The sequence below is a fragment of the Mastacembelus armatus genome, chromosome 4 (genome assembly GCF_900324485.2).
Source record: "Mastacembelus armatus chromosome 4, fMasArm1.2, whole genome shotgun sequence".
NCBI classification, from domain to species: Eukaryota; Metazoa; Chordata; class Actinopteri; order Synbranchiformes; family Mastacembelidae; genus Mastacembelus; species Mastacembelus armatus.
In genome coordinates this window covers 4,272,886-4,291,733 of record NC_046636.1, presented here as the reverse complement: position 1 = coordinate 4,291,733, position 18,848 = coordinate 4,272,886, and the positions used below count along the sequence as shown (strand labels likewise).

The 18,848-nt window shown below is 39.1% G+C and overlaps 1 protein-coding gene across 3 annotated transcripts; it reads left to right on the top strand.

Moving 5' to 3' along the window:
• The first annotated feature begins 125 nt into the window (after positions 1-125).
• Positions 126-17,980, top strand: LOC113139848 (phosphatidylinositol 4,5-bisphosphate 3-kinase catalytic subunit alpha isoform). 3 transcript variants are annotated; one of them, XM_026323433.1, is made up of 26 exons: positions 126-456; positions 849-923; positions 4,711-4,817; positions 5,046-5,214; positions 5,637-5,763; positions 6,254-6,463; positions 6,874-6,968; positions 7,087-7,242; positions 7,835-8,080; positions 8,735-8,820; positions 9,010-9,115; positions 11,303-11,455; positions 11,677-11,811; positions 12,444-12,568; positions 12,877-12,958; positions 13,417-13,581; positions 13,902-14,005; positions 14,134-14,305; positions 14,879-14,979; positions 15,083-15,204; positions 15,560-15,638; positions 15,734-15,904; positions 16,138-16,255; positions 16,860-17,011; positions 17,422-17,584; positions 17,715-17,980. In XM_026323433.1, the coding sequence occupies exons 3-26, from the start codon at positions 4,762-4,764 to the stop codon at positions 17,820-17,822; spliced, it is 3,201 nt and encodes a 1,066-aa protein (XP_026179218.1). In that variant the 5' UTR covers positions 126-456; positions 849-923; positions 4,711-4,761; the 3' UTR covers positions 17,823-17,980. The 3 variants fall into 3 exon arrangements, with proteins under 3 accessions (XP_026179218.1, XP_026179217.1, XP_026179219.1); XM_026323432.1 differs by having other exon boundaries at positions 14,873-14,979; XM_026323434.1 differs by lacking the exon at positions 6,254-6,463 and having other exon boundaries at positions 14,873-14,979.
• The last annotated feature ends 868 nt before the right edge of the window (positions 17,981-18,848 follow it).

Below are 18,848 nucleotides of genomic sequence, written 5' to 3'. Positions count from 1 at the left end.
TGCTTTTTATAGCGTATGATTTGTGCACTGCAGTGAGATTGTGTGATGCTGTAATAAAAATCCATGGTGCACGCATGTTATGGCAGTGAAGTGTGTTTGTGTGGCAGAGGAAGGGAGGGCCCAGACACAGCGTGGCTGCAATGTCGCAGCGAGACGACCCGTCCGGTCCCACCATCCTCAGGTTGATCCGCCTTCAATGGAAACATGGCTCTGGCTTTATTTTCCTCTAACTGTACAACTTAAACGCCGTAACACATGAGTGTTTATTGTCGTTGTGGAGTAGCGGCTGCGGTCACGGGTTAGCTGGCACAGACGACCGAGAGCAGCCTGCCTTGCCCGGCGCCGGGAGCCATCCGCCGGCCGCTGGGAACTGGAACGGGTGGCTAGCTAACTGGGCTTAGCCTTTCGGACCAGTATCCTCGGACACTTCTCTGTCCTGACGCCTGTTCAGAAGGGGTAGGCTGTTATCGTATATGAATTATATTTCCACCTTTTCAGCAGACACACGGGCTGTGTAGGACAATTTGGGAATTTATTTTTAAGTGGACGGCAGGCTGAGCTTTAGCATTAAGCTAGCTCTCTTGTTCACTAGCTAACGCTAACCATTAGTGATGGACATTGGTCGTTTGTGGCCGATATGGACACGGTGGTTGTTAAATAATAATGTGGCTTATTTCCCTCCTGTGTGTGTGTAACGTTGTGTGTCATCACATCGAGAGCTCAGTGTTGTGTAGCTGTCATTCCCCAAAACAGCCCACGGTGCTAAGCTGGGATAGATAGCTCCAGATGCAGACTGTGCCTGATGTTGTTTGTGCTTTAATTTCCTCTCCTCCCAACACATGTTTCAGTGACACCGTGGAGATGGATTGAAGCATGAAGGGTGGAACCGATCTTTCGTCCAAATAGGAGGACTTCTCTCTTAGGTATGCTCCACCAATTCCTCTCTCGCTCTTTTCTCCAACATAATAATTGAAATCCAGTATCGATTGTGGTTTCACAGGTGTTTTTTGGCATAAAAACCATATCCGTGAGTGATGTGGTGCAACTGAACAAGCCTTCTGTTAGCCACAAATATACATATTGCTCTGCAGAGACTGAGCATATGTTTGATCTCTTGCTAGACTACACAACTACTTGTGTAATTGTGCTGTGTTTCAGTATTGAGAGCTCAAGCTTGTGTCTAGGCCAATGTTTCTCCACTCCCCACATCCTGTGCAGCAAGGAAGCTTCCTCTTTTGTCCTGAAGTGCTTAGCTGCATCCTGATCAAGGTCACAGATCTCAGACCTACTCAAAGGGTGGTTTGTACTAACCCAGGGTTTTCTGTTTGGCTTGTTTTTGTGCATATTCTGCGCTGTCCTATTTTTTTCATTTCTGCATTTTTGTCTCAGTTACAAATCTAAACTTTAACTGGATGGACAGTTTTACATCAGTTTGAGGATTAATGTCAGTTTCAGAAAGTTTGCTATACTCCCTGTTTCATTCATCCATTCATCCACCGGATGCTTGTCCTGGTCAGGATTGTTTTGGCAGTGGGGCAGGCAGTTTTGCAAAGACTTGGTTATTTTTCCCAGCTTTCTCCAAATCAGTGAAGCTCCCTATCTGGGCGGTTGCCAGCTGCTCCTAACCTGATAACCTGATTGATCTGTCCATTTTCACGAGAGAAATATGCATATTTAAGAGCTGTCTTATTTTCAAGTTAACTTTCAACAACACATACAGCTAACTTGCCATTGTTATTGTCATTATTCTACTTTCAGCACAGGAAGATGACTTTCCCATTCTTAATCTGTCCTGGAGGTCACTGTGTATTTCCTCAGCTGGAAATACACAGTGACCTCCATGCCAGTCCAATTTGAGTTGCTCAAAAAACTGAGATGTGGCAGATGACAGTGTCGCTAGATGCCTGAACTGAAGGATATGAATGTAATATTAATAATGTAGAATGTGATAAGGTTTCATCTGGGATTTGGGTTATTGTATTGACAGATCCTAAGTGGTGATGGTGGTGTTTCCTGATCTGACAGACAGCATTACAATATCCTTAGCTTACTTGAGTGTTCTTGCAGAACAGAATGAAGAGTAAAGGTTTCTACCTAACATATTTTAATTGCTATTTACTAATGATTTTTTTTCATAAAGAATTAGTTTAAAAGATCAGATAGTCAGATATTGTTCAAACACACCTGTACTGCATTGATCCATCCCAAAAATGTTGACACTGTTGTAGTTCAGTGATGGGTTTTATACAGATTTCATTATGTTCAGCTTAGTTTGCCTTATTCTCATAATGTTATAATACAGACATAATCAAAGTGAGTAAACATCAAGTAAGTACATGCCTGGCCATGTATTTTGAAATCTGAATTATTAGTACTAGTTATTTTGCTCAAAATATCTTAAAATGTTTAGCTAACGTAGTCTAGACAGATAATATGCTCCAGGTAGAGTAGCTTTCACAATCACAAGCAATACACTGAGGAGGAAGAAGGGCAATTAAAATACTCCTCTTGGAAGATGGATACTGGCATGATGGGTGATAACAAGTAGTTCTTGTTTTTCACATCATTTTGACTGCTTCTCTGAGAGTTGTTTGAGGCCATGTCTAAAGTTTAAATTAAGGCATTATGTTGTAATTTTCTAAAAGCCCACACAAACGCATACTTCCCCATCCCCATGTTACAACTGACAGTTGAGTTGCTGTGTTATTTTTCTGATTGAGTGTTGGACTTGAGTAATCTGTCTAGAATAGTTGTGTCACTGAAGTCCCCAAAGACCCTTAATTTTCAAGTAGTCCATGACAGAAGAATATGTAATGTAATTCATTAATGGCTTACGGAATCTTTAAAAAGTGGTACTGGTCTACTGCTGATAATAATTGACTGACGTATACTCGACTGTTTTCAAGTTAATGTCACAATAAAGATTGTATTTAGACATTAAAACAGAAGGTAGGCATTTCACATTGGACCTGCATTTGCAGAAATACACTTGCACAATACTGCTAAAACCATCTCTACCCAGTAGAAATAAATCATATTACTGCAAAAACATTAGTACAGATGTGCCTCAAACATAACTCCTTTTTTTGTTCATGTTTGGAAGGGCACAGTGATGTTCAGTGAACTTGTTTGTTTGATCTAACTATATCTGATTGGGTGATTTTTCAACAGTGTGATATCTGACATGGCATTCCTTAGCCAGTATTCATATTGAGTTGGTTCCACTTTACTTCTTTGTGCTCCTGCTGAAAGGATTTAGAGATGTGGGCAGTGATCGTCTGGGGCCCTCGGGTAAGAGATGCAGAATTTTTAATGTGTGGTAGTAAAGAGGTTAGGGTGGGAAGGCTTCTGATGAAGGTCCTTTTCCTGGATTTGATGTCACATCGAGTATCACTTAGATACTTGACCTGGCTGAATTTCTCCACCAGGCTTCTTTTGACAAGCATTTAGTGTCAAGTGTCAAGTCAAGTGCTGTACATTGAAGTAACCTGCTTAAGTGGGAAATTGACTTGTTCAGTTTGGATAGGATCTGAGCATACTGTATCTCATACAGGAGACAGTAGAACACTGCTGTTACAGGGACTGGGGCAATGAATGTCAAAAGAGTTAATATGTGGTGAAATCCCTACAACTCTTCAGCATAGCAGGACTAGCAGGACTTGACCATGGTTTGGGTTTAATTTATAATAATTTGGGTTCAAAAACCAGATCTGGGTGTGTATTCATATTCACTAAAGTCCTTTCCAACCCTATCCCTAAATATAACCAGTCCTCCCTGCAAACATATCACAAAAGTTTTGTAAAATTTGAGGGCATAATATACAAATTTATATTTTAATATATCAAGTGTATGTAAGTCAAGACTGTGTAGCTGTTTTCTCTCTACTTTCATGACAGGAGTAGAACAAGAAAGCAGTTGCAATTGTCAGTTCAAAGTAAATGTACAGCCTATAGTTGTAAAGCAGCCTCATAGATGTCTCACTTTGCTTTCGCTTTGGTTAGTTTCAGACATGCATAGACATGCACATACATCTATGCACCTTTAAACATAGAATGTGGGTCTCTGTGATTTGCTGTTTAATGTGGGTCTAGAGAAATGTTTTCTGATTAAAGCTAACAAGTTAAATCTATGTACTAAAAAGTTATGCACTGCACCTGCCACCTGTTAGTAAGAGATACCTGACAAAAAGACACATATTGTGGATACTTTGCAGGTTGAATTAACATGCTTGTTATCCTTGCGTCAGTGAGTACAGCTGAGCCTCAGCCACAGGACTGCAGGTTCACTGAGAAATACTGGCAGGTCTTTTCAAGCAGTGTGCTGTAGCGCAGGTTGGGCCAAAACTTTGCATATTTTTGAAATAATATAATATGAATGGTATTGAATTATACAAACCGTAAATACGCAAATGTTATACCTGAAAAACTGGTATTGTTTTTAATAAAGTAAAATAGAGTTTGTAAGGTCTCAAGACCAAAAAAACAGTTGCCCAGTTGACAACACTGTGGAATGGTTTCATGTGCAGACTTTTTAGACTTTCAGCTTGAAAGTGTTTTACATGTAACTTTTGAACAGTGTGTTTTAATTGGTTATTTTATTTAATAAACCCCTTTTTTAACATGTAGTGTTACTGCTGTTTAGTAGGGATTTCAGCCTGTGTTTTCCACCATAAAGGTGAGAAATTGTTTGAAAGTGTTATTGTCTTTCAGGTTTACCTCTGCAGCTTAACTGTGTGACTGACCTGAGAGACACAGAGGAAGATGCCTCCTAGGCCATCCTCAGGGGAGCTATGGGGCATCCACTTGATGCCCCCCAGGTATAACACACTGGGTTCCACTTTGTATACAAATACATTTTGCTTTTTTTTTTTTTTTTTTTGCCTGTTTACTATATTGTTGAATAGTCATTTATTTTGGTCATCTGCATATGTTCCTGAATATTATTAGTATTATAGATTCTCAATGGCTTAAAATGCACACTAAGTAAAAAGTATAAAATGAAGTTTGCCATCAATGTGTCAAAATGCAGCTGGGTGTGTCTGCAGGATTCTGGTGGACTGCCTGCTGCCCAATGGGATGATTCTAACCCTGGAGTGTCTCCGTGAGGCCACACTCATCACCATCAAACACGAGCTGTTCAAGGAAGCTCGGAAGTATCCTCTCCATCATCTTCTGCAGGAGGAGACATCATACATCTTTGTCAGTGTTACACAGGTAAGAACTCTTAATCTCAATATGAATATCTGGTAGGCAGAGTTGTCTGTCTAAACATAATAGAAATCCATTATTAAATCTGATGGAACAATCGCATGCAGTGGTTCATATAACAGGAACAGAAACTGCCAAGGAGTCCTTAGTTTCTAATAAGGAAGAATAAGCTTTCTGTATTCACAATACATCCAGTGTGTTGCTCTTTTGTGAAAGTTACAGGGAAGCCCTGTGTCCACTGTGTTGTGATTGGAAGGCTTTTGAAAACAGAAGGACTGTGTTTAAGAATATATTATACTTCCATTCTTCCAAAACATCTGTTCTGCACCTGAAGGGAAACTGTCAGTTGTCATAGCAATTGACCATTGGCTTTCATGAAAAACAAAAAGCGGAATATTGTAGACAGTCTGTTTTCTTCCTGCCTGCAGGAAGCAGAGCGGGAGGAGTTCTATGATGAGACTCGGAGGCTGTGTGACCTTCGCCTCTTCCAGCCCTTCCTCAAGGTCATTGAACCAGTTGGCAACAGAGAGGAAAAGATCCTCAATAGAGAGATTGGTGAGGTTCTTTTCTGACAGCACTGGTTCTGTTATACCCCTCGTCCACTTTTGTTTAGCATTTTTATAAGGTTGAAACTGTGTATTAAATTGGATTTTTGAAACAAGTGACAAAAGATTCATATCCGTAAGGTATTAATTTGGCAGATATTTTATGTATAGTTTATCTAAATAGAGTGGAATATAGTTGGAAAAAATGGAACAGCACAAGTTTTTCTAAATTACTCTGCTTCTTAACAAATCAGCAAATCAAACTAAGAATATTCGGTTAACTTTATCTACAGGGTAATCTGGTCTATGCAATTAGGCCAGTATTGAGCTTGACATAATAATAAGGACCAACCTGCTCTTAATTGTTTTGGATAATCTTTTTTCATGTTTTAGTAAATGGTAGGAGAAATATTAAGAAAACATGATTATTTCAGGTAAATCCAGCCAAACATGGCTTAAAAGACAGAAAACAACACTAGCTTTGCTTTCTGTTCTGTCAGGTTTTGCCATTGGTATGCCTGTGTGTGAGTTTGACCTTGTAAAGGACCCCGAGGTTCAGGACTTCAGGAGAAACATCCTGAATGTTTGTAAAGATTCTGTGGAGCTGAGAGATGCCAGCGGGCCTCACAGTAGAGCACTGTATGTTTACCCACCCAATGTAGAATCGTCACAGGAACTCCCCAAGCACATCTATAGTAAACTAGACAAAGGTAGGCAACTGTTTTTGTCATACTTTTCTCCAGTGTGGAATCTTATCAGCATCATAGGGTGTTTCTTGTTTATGAGAAGATGTGTCTGTGTTCTTTTTTTGGTTGTCTGATGAAGCTAATGATTGGGCACTTACAGTCAACATGAGGACCACAGAGCAAGAAATAAAGATCTTAACCGAACATCAATACTTCATTACTATCTACAAGCTTTTACAATAGATAGGGACTACAGTAATGGATCAAGCAATCAGTGAATTGATCGATGTGATGGTGCTACTGTCTTACAAACAATACTTGGAAAGCAGAAGATTACAGTAGAGGTTAGACCACAGAGTAACTACAGTGGGTTATTTGTAAAGGGTTGCTGCTTGAATAAAAATGTCTATTTTGTCGTCTGTCTCTCTTTGTAGGTCAAATTATTGTGGTGATTTGGGTGATTGTTTCTCCAAATAATGACAAGCAAAAATATACACTGAAGATCAACCATGACTCTGTGCCTGAACAGGTGAGGTCAATATGTACAAAAATGAAAAGACAATGACTTCATCATGAGCCACACCTTAATGTTTAAATTAAATTGTCATTGTGTGTCTTTCTGCATGTATGTATTGTGGTATGTTAAGGTGATTGCAGAGGCCATTCGTAAGAAGACACGCAGCATGCTGCTGTCCCCAGAGCAACTAAAAATGTGCGTTCAGGAATACCAGGGTAAATACATCCTCAAAGTTTGTGGCTGTGATGAGTACCTGCTGGAAAAGTACCCCATCAGCCAGTATAAGGTAACAGACACATGGACAAATACCAATTTAGCACAAGAGTGAAAAAGACTTAAATGACTTTAAGAGAAAGTTAAGCATGGATGGGGAACATTCTTCAGCGAAATCTGTCAAACTACAATATGTGGTCATTGATATTAAGCCTTATGTAGACTGCAAACCTGAAAAAAGTGAAAAGTCGAACAGCTTCTACCAAGCATTTTTGTAAAATATAGTAGACTAATCACCTGTGGGATCAGGCTCGGAGCTGATCTCAGACTTTTAAATTCATTTGCATCAGCACATAGCTAAATCCATTTCAGATCATTTGTTTATTATAATCACTGTGGGCATGTCAAAATTGCGTTTCATTAAAACACTGGAACAGTCTCCCAACGCACAACATTATGAGTTTGTGCTCTGAGCCATGTGAAATACCCTCAAGTCTGGTCAAAGCAGAAGATGCACATGGTGTCATTGTTTCCTCTGTAGTCAGCTGGTGGAAAGTTAACTGACATCATTAGCTACACTTACACATGGTGTAACTCTACTAGCTCTGTGTAGACATTTGTTCTAGCTGTCCTCTGTATCAGTCCCTCTCTCTGTCTCCCTCTAGTATATCCGTAGTTGCATCATGCTGAGCAGGATGCCTAACCTGATGCTAATGGCTAAAGACAGCCTGTACAGCCAGTTGCCTACAGATAACTTTGTCATGCCATCATACTCTCGACGCATCTCCACGGCAACATCGTATATGAATGGAGAGGCAGCTGCCAAGTCGCTGTGGACCATCAATGGAACTCTGCGAATACGAATCCTCTGTGCCACATATGTTAATGTCAATATACGGGACATAGACAAGGTGGGGATGCCTGGTGAATACAGGGCATAAACTAGTGTTTGTATAGATCAGCCACATTAAGCGACAGATCCTCAACTTCAGTACTCTTTGCTAGCACTGCACTAAGCACTGTGCTCGCTGGTAGGAAGAGGAGGAGCCAAAGTAAGAATGACTTTTCAGTAGTAGAAAAATGTGAGTCATTATTGGACTTTTTTTTGCAGATTTGTGGATCATAAGGAATCTGTCTAAAACAATACATTAGTTGTAATTATCGTTTATTTTTCAGCAGTAGCCTATCTGTTGAATTTTTTTTTTTTCAGTTGTATAGAGTATCCCATCGTCAGACGCCCTTACTTCCTGTGGAAACAAACTGTCATTGTCCAAGTCTAATATGAACAAGGACCTTTAGGAAGGGAAAGTAGTTCTGGTAGCTAATGTTGATGTGCCACCTTGAATCATTTGTGCAAATGTGACGAAGCTGCCCCACTGTGTGCCACCAAGAGTAGTGACTGTTTAACACAATGACTGTAACTTGGCAGCTGTTAAGCTCATTACACTTCCAAGATACAGACTGGGCTGCAGAAAGTTCAGTATTTAATGATAGCATGCTGTATGTTTTTCATTTGGCCATAATTATTACAATTGATCTATTTTTCTAATTCTGTCTACTTGAAGATTTATGTGAGGACAGGCATTTACCATGGAGGTGAACAGATGTGTGACAATGTCAACACACAGAGAGTGCCCTGCTCTAACCCCAGGTAATTCACCTTTCAGGTAAAAACTCATTTAATTAACTTCAGAGCTCTTTAAATGCAGGAACTGTAAACAATAATGATACAGAAATATTTTCCTGAAAAGTCTTCAAGACTTTTATGTCCAACTTTTTTTTTTGTTGTGTGTTCCTTTGTGCAAATAAAATTTTAAACTCCTTCATTCTTACTTTGCAGGTGGAATGAATGGCTCACTTATGATATGTACATCTCAGATATCCCCCGTGCTGCCAGACTCTGCCTCTCCATCTGCTCTGTTAAGGGCAGGAAGGGAGCCAAGGAGGTACGTTAGAAAGCAGTGAAGGAATAGACTCCACGGTGTGACTGAAGTTCATAGTTGACAGGGAGTGGACATGCAAAAACAGGAAGTGTCTTAATAGTCCAGTTAGGAATAACTATGCCAAAGAAAAATACTCTCCTACAGTTTCACCCAGGGATCTTTTTGAAAATACATATATTTAAGTGTTGAAAAAGCAGTTTAACTAGTTGGGCAAAATTATTTTGTGGTTTAAAACACACAAAGAAGTTAAAATATATGCTATATAAGACGCTGACAATGTTACAGTTATAGCCTAAAGACATCAGATAATTTTCTTGTGCAATGCTAACTCATCTTGGACGGATTTATATGTGTGGGTGCATTGTTTGTGCGTCTACCGTGTGCCAGCACTAGCATGTGTTGGCCCAATGGAACTTACCCTACGCTGTGTGTCTGTCTGAGTATATGTGTCCACAGTGAATGGGAGCTGTGGTATCATCTTTGGCTCTGTTTAATTACTAATCAGTCATGGGCACTGTGGTGGCAGAACATCAGCAGGAACACAATCAGCAGAAGGAACTTTTCCATTCATGCTGGAATATACTTTGGTTTTGTAAGCCACATTGAGGGCACCTTGAGAACAGTAAAAAAATCTTTCATATTTACAATAGTTGTTGAATGACGTTGACAGCAGAAAAACAGAATGAGAAATCAAAATGAGGATTGTAAATAGTAAATTAAATTTCAAACCTATAAAGGATAACGCCTTTTAATGTAATTTAGAAGGTAATTTGTGTCATGTAACCTTTCTCTACTTTTATCAGCTTTACAATGAAAGCACCAACTGATTGTATATTTTACTGTGTTTAGAAAGCATGTGGTTTAAAGCTGTGGCCATGTGTCTGGATTTGTAATACTTGTGTGCATCATAGGCACTGATTTATTTTTCCTTGCTATCATACGTGAATAAGCTGGAATAGAGAGGCGTGTGTGTTTGTGAATGTGTGTAAGTAAGGAGTGTGCCAGACATGGATATTGTAACACACACCTGGGGTGAGTCCTGTCTCCTGCTAGGTTTAGGTCAGGTTAGCAGATGCTCTCTCATGCCATACCTGAATTAAAGATAAACACCCTTCTACAATCACCTTTTGTTCCAACAGCAATTATAAACAGGTGCTTTCTGACTGGCTGTCTGCAAGTAACTGTCTGCCTCACCATGTTGTCTTTTGTCACCTTATTCTATCGCTGTTCCTTAGTGAGGCGTCGTTTGGAAAATCAAGATGTTTGATTTTTCCCAGCCTCTGTGGAAGCATTCATGGTAACGTCAGTAAGAGTAGTGTAGTTAAAGTGTGTGCTTACCTTAACGTTTAAAGATGGCGCTGTAGCATAGCAAATACATTCAGAAGCTATATTAATATTAGTCAGTACACATTCAACATTGTTTTATTATGTAAGGGAAACCATTATAAAGGACCCAGTTCACAGTTTAATTGACGTATTTTCTGCCATGTAAAAGAAGAGTCTGTATCATGAGTCTGTAGCAAAATAACCAGCCAGTTTCATCAAACTGTACACATTAACCTACTCAACTTTTTAGGGTCAAGGATTGCAGGTATGTGGACATCTTATTGAGACTTTGTTGTAAAACCTTCAGACCCCATTGAAATTAATTAGAACCTGTGGAACAACAAAATAAAACCTTTTACATACCTTTAAAATCTTTTAAAGCCTATAAAACCCATTTAAATAGAATGTCTGCACATGTCATATCCATTGAAAGGAGACAAATGAACGACATCCATCAAACAGCATCTCTTCTTTCTGCCTAACAAAGAACAAACAAAACCTTTGGGAGCTGAACCATACAGCTACGCAACCAATTTAGAGATTCAACAGCATGAACCAGACAAATGGAGTCTCTGAAAATCTGAAATTTTCTCTTTCTCCTGCTCTTTTTAATAAGGTTGTGTGTGAATGTGTTGTCTGACCTCCTTTGAAAGTTGAATTTACTTTAGAAAAATAGATGTTTTCATTCTCTTTATTTACAATATGAGATTATGAAAGTATTATGTTGTATTTGATGCAGACTTTATTCTGAGTTAGTGCTTTTAAGGTTCAAGTAGTCAAGGACAGTTTTATTTTTAATGTTGTTTTCACTCAGAATGTCCCTCTCCTATTCTCTCTCCTTCCCTTTTCTCTTTCTCCTTTTAGGAGCACTGTCCGCTTGCTTGGGGTAACGTCAATCTCTTTGACTACACTCACACTCTCGTGGCCAACAAGATGGCTCTCAATCTCTGGCCTGTCCCCCATGGCCTTGAGGATCTCCTTAATCCCATAGGAATCACTGGATCTAATCCCAATAAGGTGCTGAAAGTCATCATCATTTTTTATTTTTTTATTTTTTTACAGTTTAAATTTTAAAAAGGATTTTTACTTGCTCTTTGTGTAAACACACCTCATTAAAGCTGTTTCATATTATGACTGCACCAGAACTGAAACAAGAAAAGAAAATCACTGAAATTTTAAATATCTTCTCTGATACTTTGTTTACACAGTGTTATGTTCTTTTACTCTCTGTTGTCCAGGAAACTCCATGTCTGGAACTGGAGTTTGACCACTTTAGTAGTCCAGTGAAATACCCAGATATGAATGCGATAGAGGATCATGCGAACTGGACCATATCAAGGGAACTGGGGTTTAACTACAATCTCTCGGGACAGGTAATAACCTGCTTACAAGCTAGTAACCACTGGGCTGGAGAGGTTCCTGATTGGGTGGTGCCATTATATGTTTAACTGTTCAGTAATTCATTATGGTGTTGGTGAAGTTTTCTTATCAGATTTTGAGATGATATGTGGCATGAGGACTGTGACTTCTGACATGATAACGTGAGATGTGGTTGGAGTTACTCTGCTATGTGAGATGATGTGTTAAGTTATTCATGATGTGTGTGTCAAATGTGAGGTGTGGCCAGTGCAATATGTGGTGAGATGATGTTATCTAGCTTGATCCTGAATCTGATCCAGAAAATTCCTATTATGTGATATAATGAACATCATATCACATAACAGGACAGTCAGGAATCTGACCTGGTTTTGTCAAGGAGGATGACTGTGTAGAAAATTCTTTTTTTTTTTTTTTTTTTTTTTTTTTTTTTTTTTTACCAGATTTTGTGCCTTTGGCTCATGAAACTAATGACCCGTTCAAATTCAGGATCTTAGAGCATTTAAAGAGTTGTTAACAACCTGATCCCTGCATTGAACTTACACAGCATCTGGCAGGGCTGCGATTTAACTACACTCTGGCTTTATCACAGCTCATACAGACATGCCTTATATTCTTCTTGTTTCAGAGCAATCGTGTGGCCAGAGATCACGCTCTGACAGAGAGCGACACTGAGCAGCTGAGACAGCTGAGTAACAGAGACCCTCTGTCAGAAATCACTGAGCAAGAGAAAGACTTTCTTTGGAGACACAGGTAACTTTCCACCCAGCAGATATGACACTATACTACTTTACCATTGTATTGTGAAAATGAATTGATAGAAGCCTATTATTGAAATTTAATGGCTGAGACATTTTTTTAACCGTTTTTCTTTTGTTCATTTTTTCATTTTGTTAAAAAGACAGATGCATTTTTGAGATTAAACAAACCCGGACTGGCATGCTGAGTACTCCCATTTTATTTTAACCTTGTATATAGGATGAAGATACGTAAAAACAACTCATTAAGATGAAATTGTGATGCAGTATGTTGTAGTTATTCCCTTTCTCATTCTCTTTCAGGCACTACTGCATGAATATCCCTGAAATCCTTCCCAAGATCCTTCTCGCTGTCAAATGGAACTCCAGAGATGAAGTAGCACAGGTAATGCCGTAACATTGCACATCTAGCTGTTATAGAAACACTCTTACTTGATATGTGTCTGATAAGTGAGAAGGTACAGAGATGTAAAGAGTTACATGGCTCCCCTCTTCCTCTTCCATACTTTAATGGGATTTTTAAAATGGAAATTGTGTACATTACTTTTCTGTTGTCTAAGTAACAGCCAATGAGTGTATGGCCACTCAGGTCAAATTGTTTAAAAAATATTCCTTTTTTGTTTTTAAGTTTGGATGTACAGTAAATACTTAACCTGACACAAAGGCACTTCACATCAGCTGTAACCTACAAAATCACAAACTTGCAGCAGGATAACAGCAAGTTTTGTTTTGTTGTATATGTGTCCTTTGTTGATTAAAAATGTCAATTGAATTTGTAATTTTTGTATTGTATATGACAGTAAAATAAGTGTTAATGCATATTTCCTGGCTTGCATTTCCCAGATGTACTGTCTGTTAAAGGAATGGCCATCAATCCGTCCTGAGCAGGCCATGGAGCTGTTAGACTGTAACTATCCAGACCCCATGGTCAGACACTTTGCCGTGCGCTGCCTTGAAAAATACCTGACTGATGACAAACTGTCCCAGTACCTCATCCAGCTTGTACAGGTAAGTCTAACTTAGTCAGGCACAACTGACTTTCAGGAGCTGTTTAACAAATGATATAGATAAAAAGGAGAATAGGAACTAGAGTACTGTGGACTGTGGAGTACCGTCCTCCAGCATCATTGTCCTTGACAGCCAACCTTATATTTGTTGGAGAGCAGCTTTTATTTGACCTGTTGAAATCTTGCCCATATAAGATGCATGTAGTTTTTTGTTTTTCATGGTACAGAGACCTTATGGAGTATGAAATGAATAATATGAACCTACTCTCTACTCTCTTCTTCCTTTCACTCTTCCCTTTTTCCTCTCTTCTGGTCTTCAAGGTATTAAAATATGAGCAGTATCTTGACAATCCATTGGCGCGTTTCCTTCTGAAGAAGGCTCTGACCAATCAAAGAATAGGCCATTTCTTCTTCTGGCATTTGAAGTGAGTTACCATCCAGATTGCTTTTTCTCTGTGTTATATACCTCCATTTCTCTGTGGCCTTCCAGAAAGATAAAAGCCCCCTGGTTCTTACTCTACATCTCTGACTTCATTCTGTATCTTCCTCACAGGTCAGAAATGCACAATAAAACAGTGAGCCAGAGGTTTGGGCTGCTGTTAGAGGCTTACTGCCGGGCCTGTGGCATGTACCTCAAACACCTGAGCAGACAGGTAGAGGCCATGGAGAAGCTCATTAACCTCACTGACATCCTTAAACAGGAGAAGAAGGATGAGACACAGAAGGTAAGGAAGGTTGCAGCACACATACACATGCACACAGGAGCATTAACTCACTTCTACATCATATATAAATATATATAAAATATGTGGACATGTATCTTGCTTGTAGAAACTAGTGCCCTAATTTTTCTTCATCATTGAATTACACCCTCGAGCAGTTCTGTGTGGTTTCTAAATCAGGCAGTCTTGTATATTTGCCAAGGGACACAAAGACTCACTTAGCTCTGTTGCTATCATTTAGAATATTAGCTACTGAAATATAATTAGGAAAAGTGACATACAAATTATAAATGTCTACAATGCAGAGCAGGATGTTCTTTATTTATATTTGTTTCACAAATCATAATGTGTAAACTGCACGTCACACTTCTGTTGTTTAACTGTAACTGTATTTTTCACTTAAGTGTCACAGCTGACACACAAAAATTTATCAGCATTTTGTGACTTAAAACAATTCTTAGAAAAACTACACAAATGCAGTCATTTTTAGAAGACTTCCTGGTGTGTGTGTACACATTTATGTGCAAATGCACATGGGTGTTGTTACGGTTGTGTGTGTTTCTTGTGGAGGTCCAGATGCGGTTTCTTGTGGACCAGATGAAGAGACCGGACTACATGGATGCTCTGCAGAACTTCACGTCTCCTCTCAACCCTGCACATCAGCTGGGAAACCTGAGGTTTGAAGCAATACTGCTTGAGATATTTTTGTGTGTACATTATTGTGTATATGCATAAGTGGAGAAATTAACTAATTAATTAAATGAATGAATTTATGCACAGGTTAGATGAATGTAGAATCATGTCATCAGCAAAGAGACCGTTGTGGCTGAACTGGGAGAATCCTGACATCATGTCTGAGCTGCTCTTTCAGAACAACGAGATAATCTTCAAAAATGGAGATGGTAATAAACTAAACTGATGTAAAAAATAAATATTGTGTATAACTGCTAAATACATGGTTATTCTGTTTATTCTTTAATGATAAGCTGAAATACTGAAAGTTATTGAAACTTCCATCCTGTGCATGTGGTACTGGTAGCGCTTATTACTCTAAAAACATGACCAGTTATCATAAAGCTGTTGGGGGAACAACTGTTGTGAAGTGTGAGAACAGTTCACTCCTGATTTGTGCTATAAAGCATGACAGCATATTTCCTGCTAACAAACTGTGAAGTGCTGTTTACAGGCCAGAGAGTTTCTTTCTTTTCTTCTGTTGTGTATGTGACTATCCTGCCATTGTGTGTATTTGTATTGTAGACTTGCGTCAAGACATGCTGACGTTGCAGATTATTAAAATAATGGAGAATATTTGGCAGAATCAGGGACTGGACCTACGGTACTACCCTCTCTCCTACTACGTCAGTTAAGATTTCTCTTTATCTCTGCATCTTTCTGCTTCAGTAAGAAACTCTGTGTGGTTTGTAACTCTAGGATGCTTCCCTATGGATGTCTATCACTGGGAGACTGTGTAGGTCTCATTGAGGTTGTTCGAAGCTCCCACACCATCATGCAGATCCAGTGTAAAGGAGGCTTGAAGGGAGCTCTGCAGTTCAACTCAAATACTCTTCATCAGTGGCTCAGAGACAAGAACAAGGGCGAGATGTGAGTTCCTCTCCTGTTTTTTCACAGTCTACGTACGACTTTACTAGTAAAAGTATCTGTGTCGCCCTAAAAAAGTCTACAAATTGAATTCTGGGACTATTTATATTTACAGGTCTTAAGCCTTTACTTTGTATTTTTCATATGTGTGTACTATTTGCAGCATTTATATTTAATTTCTTCTCAAATTTGAATATTAAGGGCCTCACCACTCACTGGTGTGTGTTTTTGTGCAGGTATGACATGGCTGTGGATCTGTTTACAAGGTCCTGTGCTGGCTACTGTGTAGCTACATTTATCCTTGGCATCGGAGACAGACACAACAGCAACATTATGGTCAAAGATGATGGACAGGTAATGAAAAGGAAACATTTGGGTCATGGATGGACAGGTTACAGTTTTCAGACACGCTGTATATAATTTGAGAATTTGACACAATATTCGTCTTTTAATTTTTTCAGTTTATTACTGCTGTACTTTATTACATTGCACTGATGATGTTCTCATTATTGTCTGCCTACTTTTCATCCTTTGATTTTAACCCTGTAAAATGACTTATTTTAGTTTTATAAAGCCTTTCCTGTAGTTATACAGTATATGCACTGATCAGCCATAACATTGTGACCCTCTGCCTCATACTGTTTACACAGGAGTCTGTGTCATTTGCATCTGGCTGGGGTTCACAGCACATCTTGTATGATCCTGTTGGCTTCCATAAATATACTGTGTGAGAGAGCACAGATCTGTGTGTCATTTAGTTATACAAGTATGTTGTATAACTAAATTAAGACGCATTTTTAGACAGATTGCACCACCCCCAGCCAGACACAGCCACTGGAACAAAATAATCAGTGTTATTCACTTTACATGCCAGTGGTCATAATGTTGTATCTGTTCAGTGTAGATTGAAAGATTACCAATCTTTGACTTGTTTTTCTCTTTGTTCTGCTGTTTTCAGTTGTTTCATATAGATTTTGGCCATTTCCTCGATCATAAGAAGAAGAAGTTTGGCTACAAAAGAGAGCGAGTGCCCTTTGTTCTGACGCAAGACTTCCTCATTGTCATCAGCAAAGGGTCCCAGGAGTGCACTAAGACCAAAGAGTTTGAGAGGCACTGCATCATCTTTAATTTTTTTGTCTTGTCATTGCTTCTCTCATCTTTTTATCTGATACCTGCAACTGTTATCAATCTTGTCTTGCCAGGTACTGTAAATGACATACGGCAACAACAAGATGTGGCTGTGTTTTTCTTTATCTGGGTCTAAAGGATCACATTGTTATAAACAGACTCTCATAATTTTGTATTTTCTCTTGCTTTAATTCTGACAGTTTCGCTTATCAATACTTGGTCCCCATTGATCAGCTTGAATGTGCTGTTTGTAGATTCAGTCATTTGTAGAAGCAATCATAGGCTTAAATTTTTCAAATGGTGTTAGAAGGGAAATAAACCAGAGTGAGCGAACTTCATTCAGTTCACTTTTTGTTTGTCTTTCTTATATTTCTCTTTCTGTCTTCTTTCAGGTTCCAGGAGATGTGTTATAAAGCCTACCTTGCCATCCGGCAGCATGCTAACCTCTTCATCAACCTGTTCTCCATGATGCTGGGATCTGGCATGCCTGAGTTGCAGTCATTTGATGACATTGCCTACATCAGGAAGACACTGGCACTGGAGAAAAGCGAGCAGGTACACAGGCTTTTCCTCACTTACACCTGTTCCATGCTAATCTTATTTTGTTAAGTTATATATTTGGGTTTCTGAAACCTTGAAGATTTATCGCATCTGTGTGTCACTCTTTATTTCCTGGTTTCTGCAGGAGGCCTTGGATTACTTTATGAAACAGATGAATGATGCTCACCATGGAGGATGGACCACCAAAATGGACTGGATATTCCACACAATTAGACAGCATGCACTAAACTGATCTCACATACACAAACAAAAACCACCATGGAGTATTTACTTCAGACAGCCAGACTCAGAATTAGTTTTTCAAGGAATTTCATTTTTTTCCATTACGGCAGACACTAGACAGCACACCGGTGGTGGAAGTTCTCAGCTTGAATTTTGTTTTTTTTTTTTTTTTTTGTTTTGTTTTTTTTTTTAATGCAATCCCTATTCTTCTGCACTTCTCTGGCATTATGGTCTGCCTTTCTGTGTGGTCTCAATGATGCTGTCACTCTACACTCTGCTTGTTTTTGGGGACTACGATGGAGCATTTTTCCTCATGCTCTGGTGAAGATGTGCCCTACCTGGCTGATACTTGTGTTACCATGCTTCCTTTTTCCAAACAGAAGCAAACTTGAAAAGCAAGGAAATTGTACCCCTTGCACTGTCACTTCTGACTGTAAATAGGTTGAATTTGCCAAGCTATATCATAAATGTAGCCATAAAGTCTGTCTGCTGCCCTTCTTCTGTATTTGTGCTGCACTGTGGCTCCCCCCCAGAAAGGAGTTGCTTGGAGAACATTTTTTATCTTCTCCATGCTGAGAAGATATCAGCCACAAGGAACTGTCTAATTGCTCTTATTCTTTACCAAATTTGTTGTACAGTGCAGGACTACTTGAGTACGGGGGCTTCGAAGATGACTACTGCTGCACAGTCTTCCACCATTTTTGTGGTGAAGTTGCCCTCAAGTTGCTGATTTTGTCAGCTTTTCCACCTTTTAAACCTTTGTGAGGAGATTTCAAAGCTCAAAACTACAGAAGAGTCTCTGGGTTGTTTTGCACAGCTCTGCAATCTCCCTCAACACTCCACCCTTGGGAACATTTGTTTGTAGTGCAGCTTTAGACTCTTGCATAAACATCAGGGTGATGATGCCTTTCCATGAAAAAACAGCACTTACAAATATCAGAGTAATATACAGATTTAATATGACTTTTTAAATTTATTTATGTATCTAGTTTCTTTCAGTTTCTATACAGACAAAACCTTAATTCAGAAACGCACC

Excerpts from the sequence above, each read along its gene's own strand:
- LOC113139848 (XM_026323432.1), top strand. The coding sequence starts at position 4,762 with ATGCCTCCTAGGCCATCCTCAGGGGAGCTATGGGGCATCCACTTGATG. Across the intron at positions 5,215-5,636 it reads TCTTTGTCAGTGTTACACAG|GAAGCAGAGCGGGAGGAGTT; the intron begins GTAAGAACTCTT and ends TCCTGCCTGCAG. Across the intron at positions 5,764-6,253 it reads GATCCTCAATAGAGAGATTG|GTTTTGCCATTGGTATGCCT; the intron begins GTGAGGTTCTTT and ends CTGTTCTGTCAG.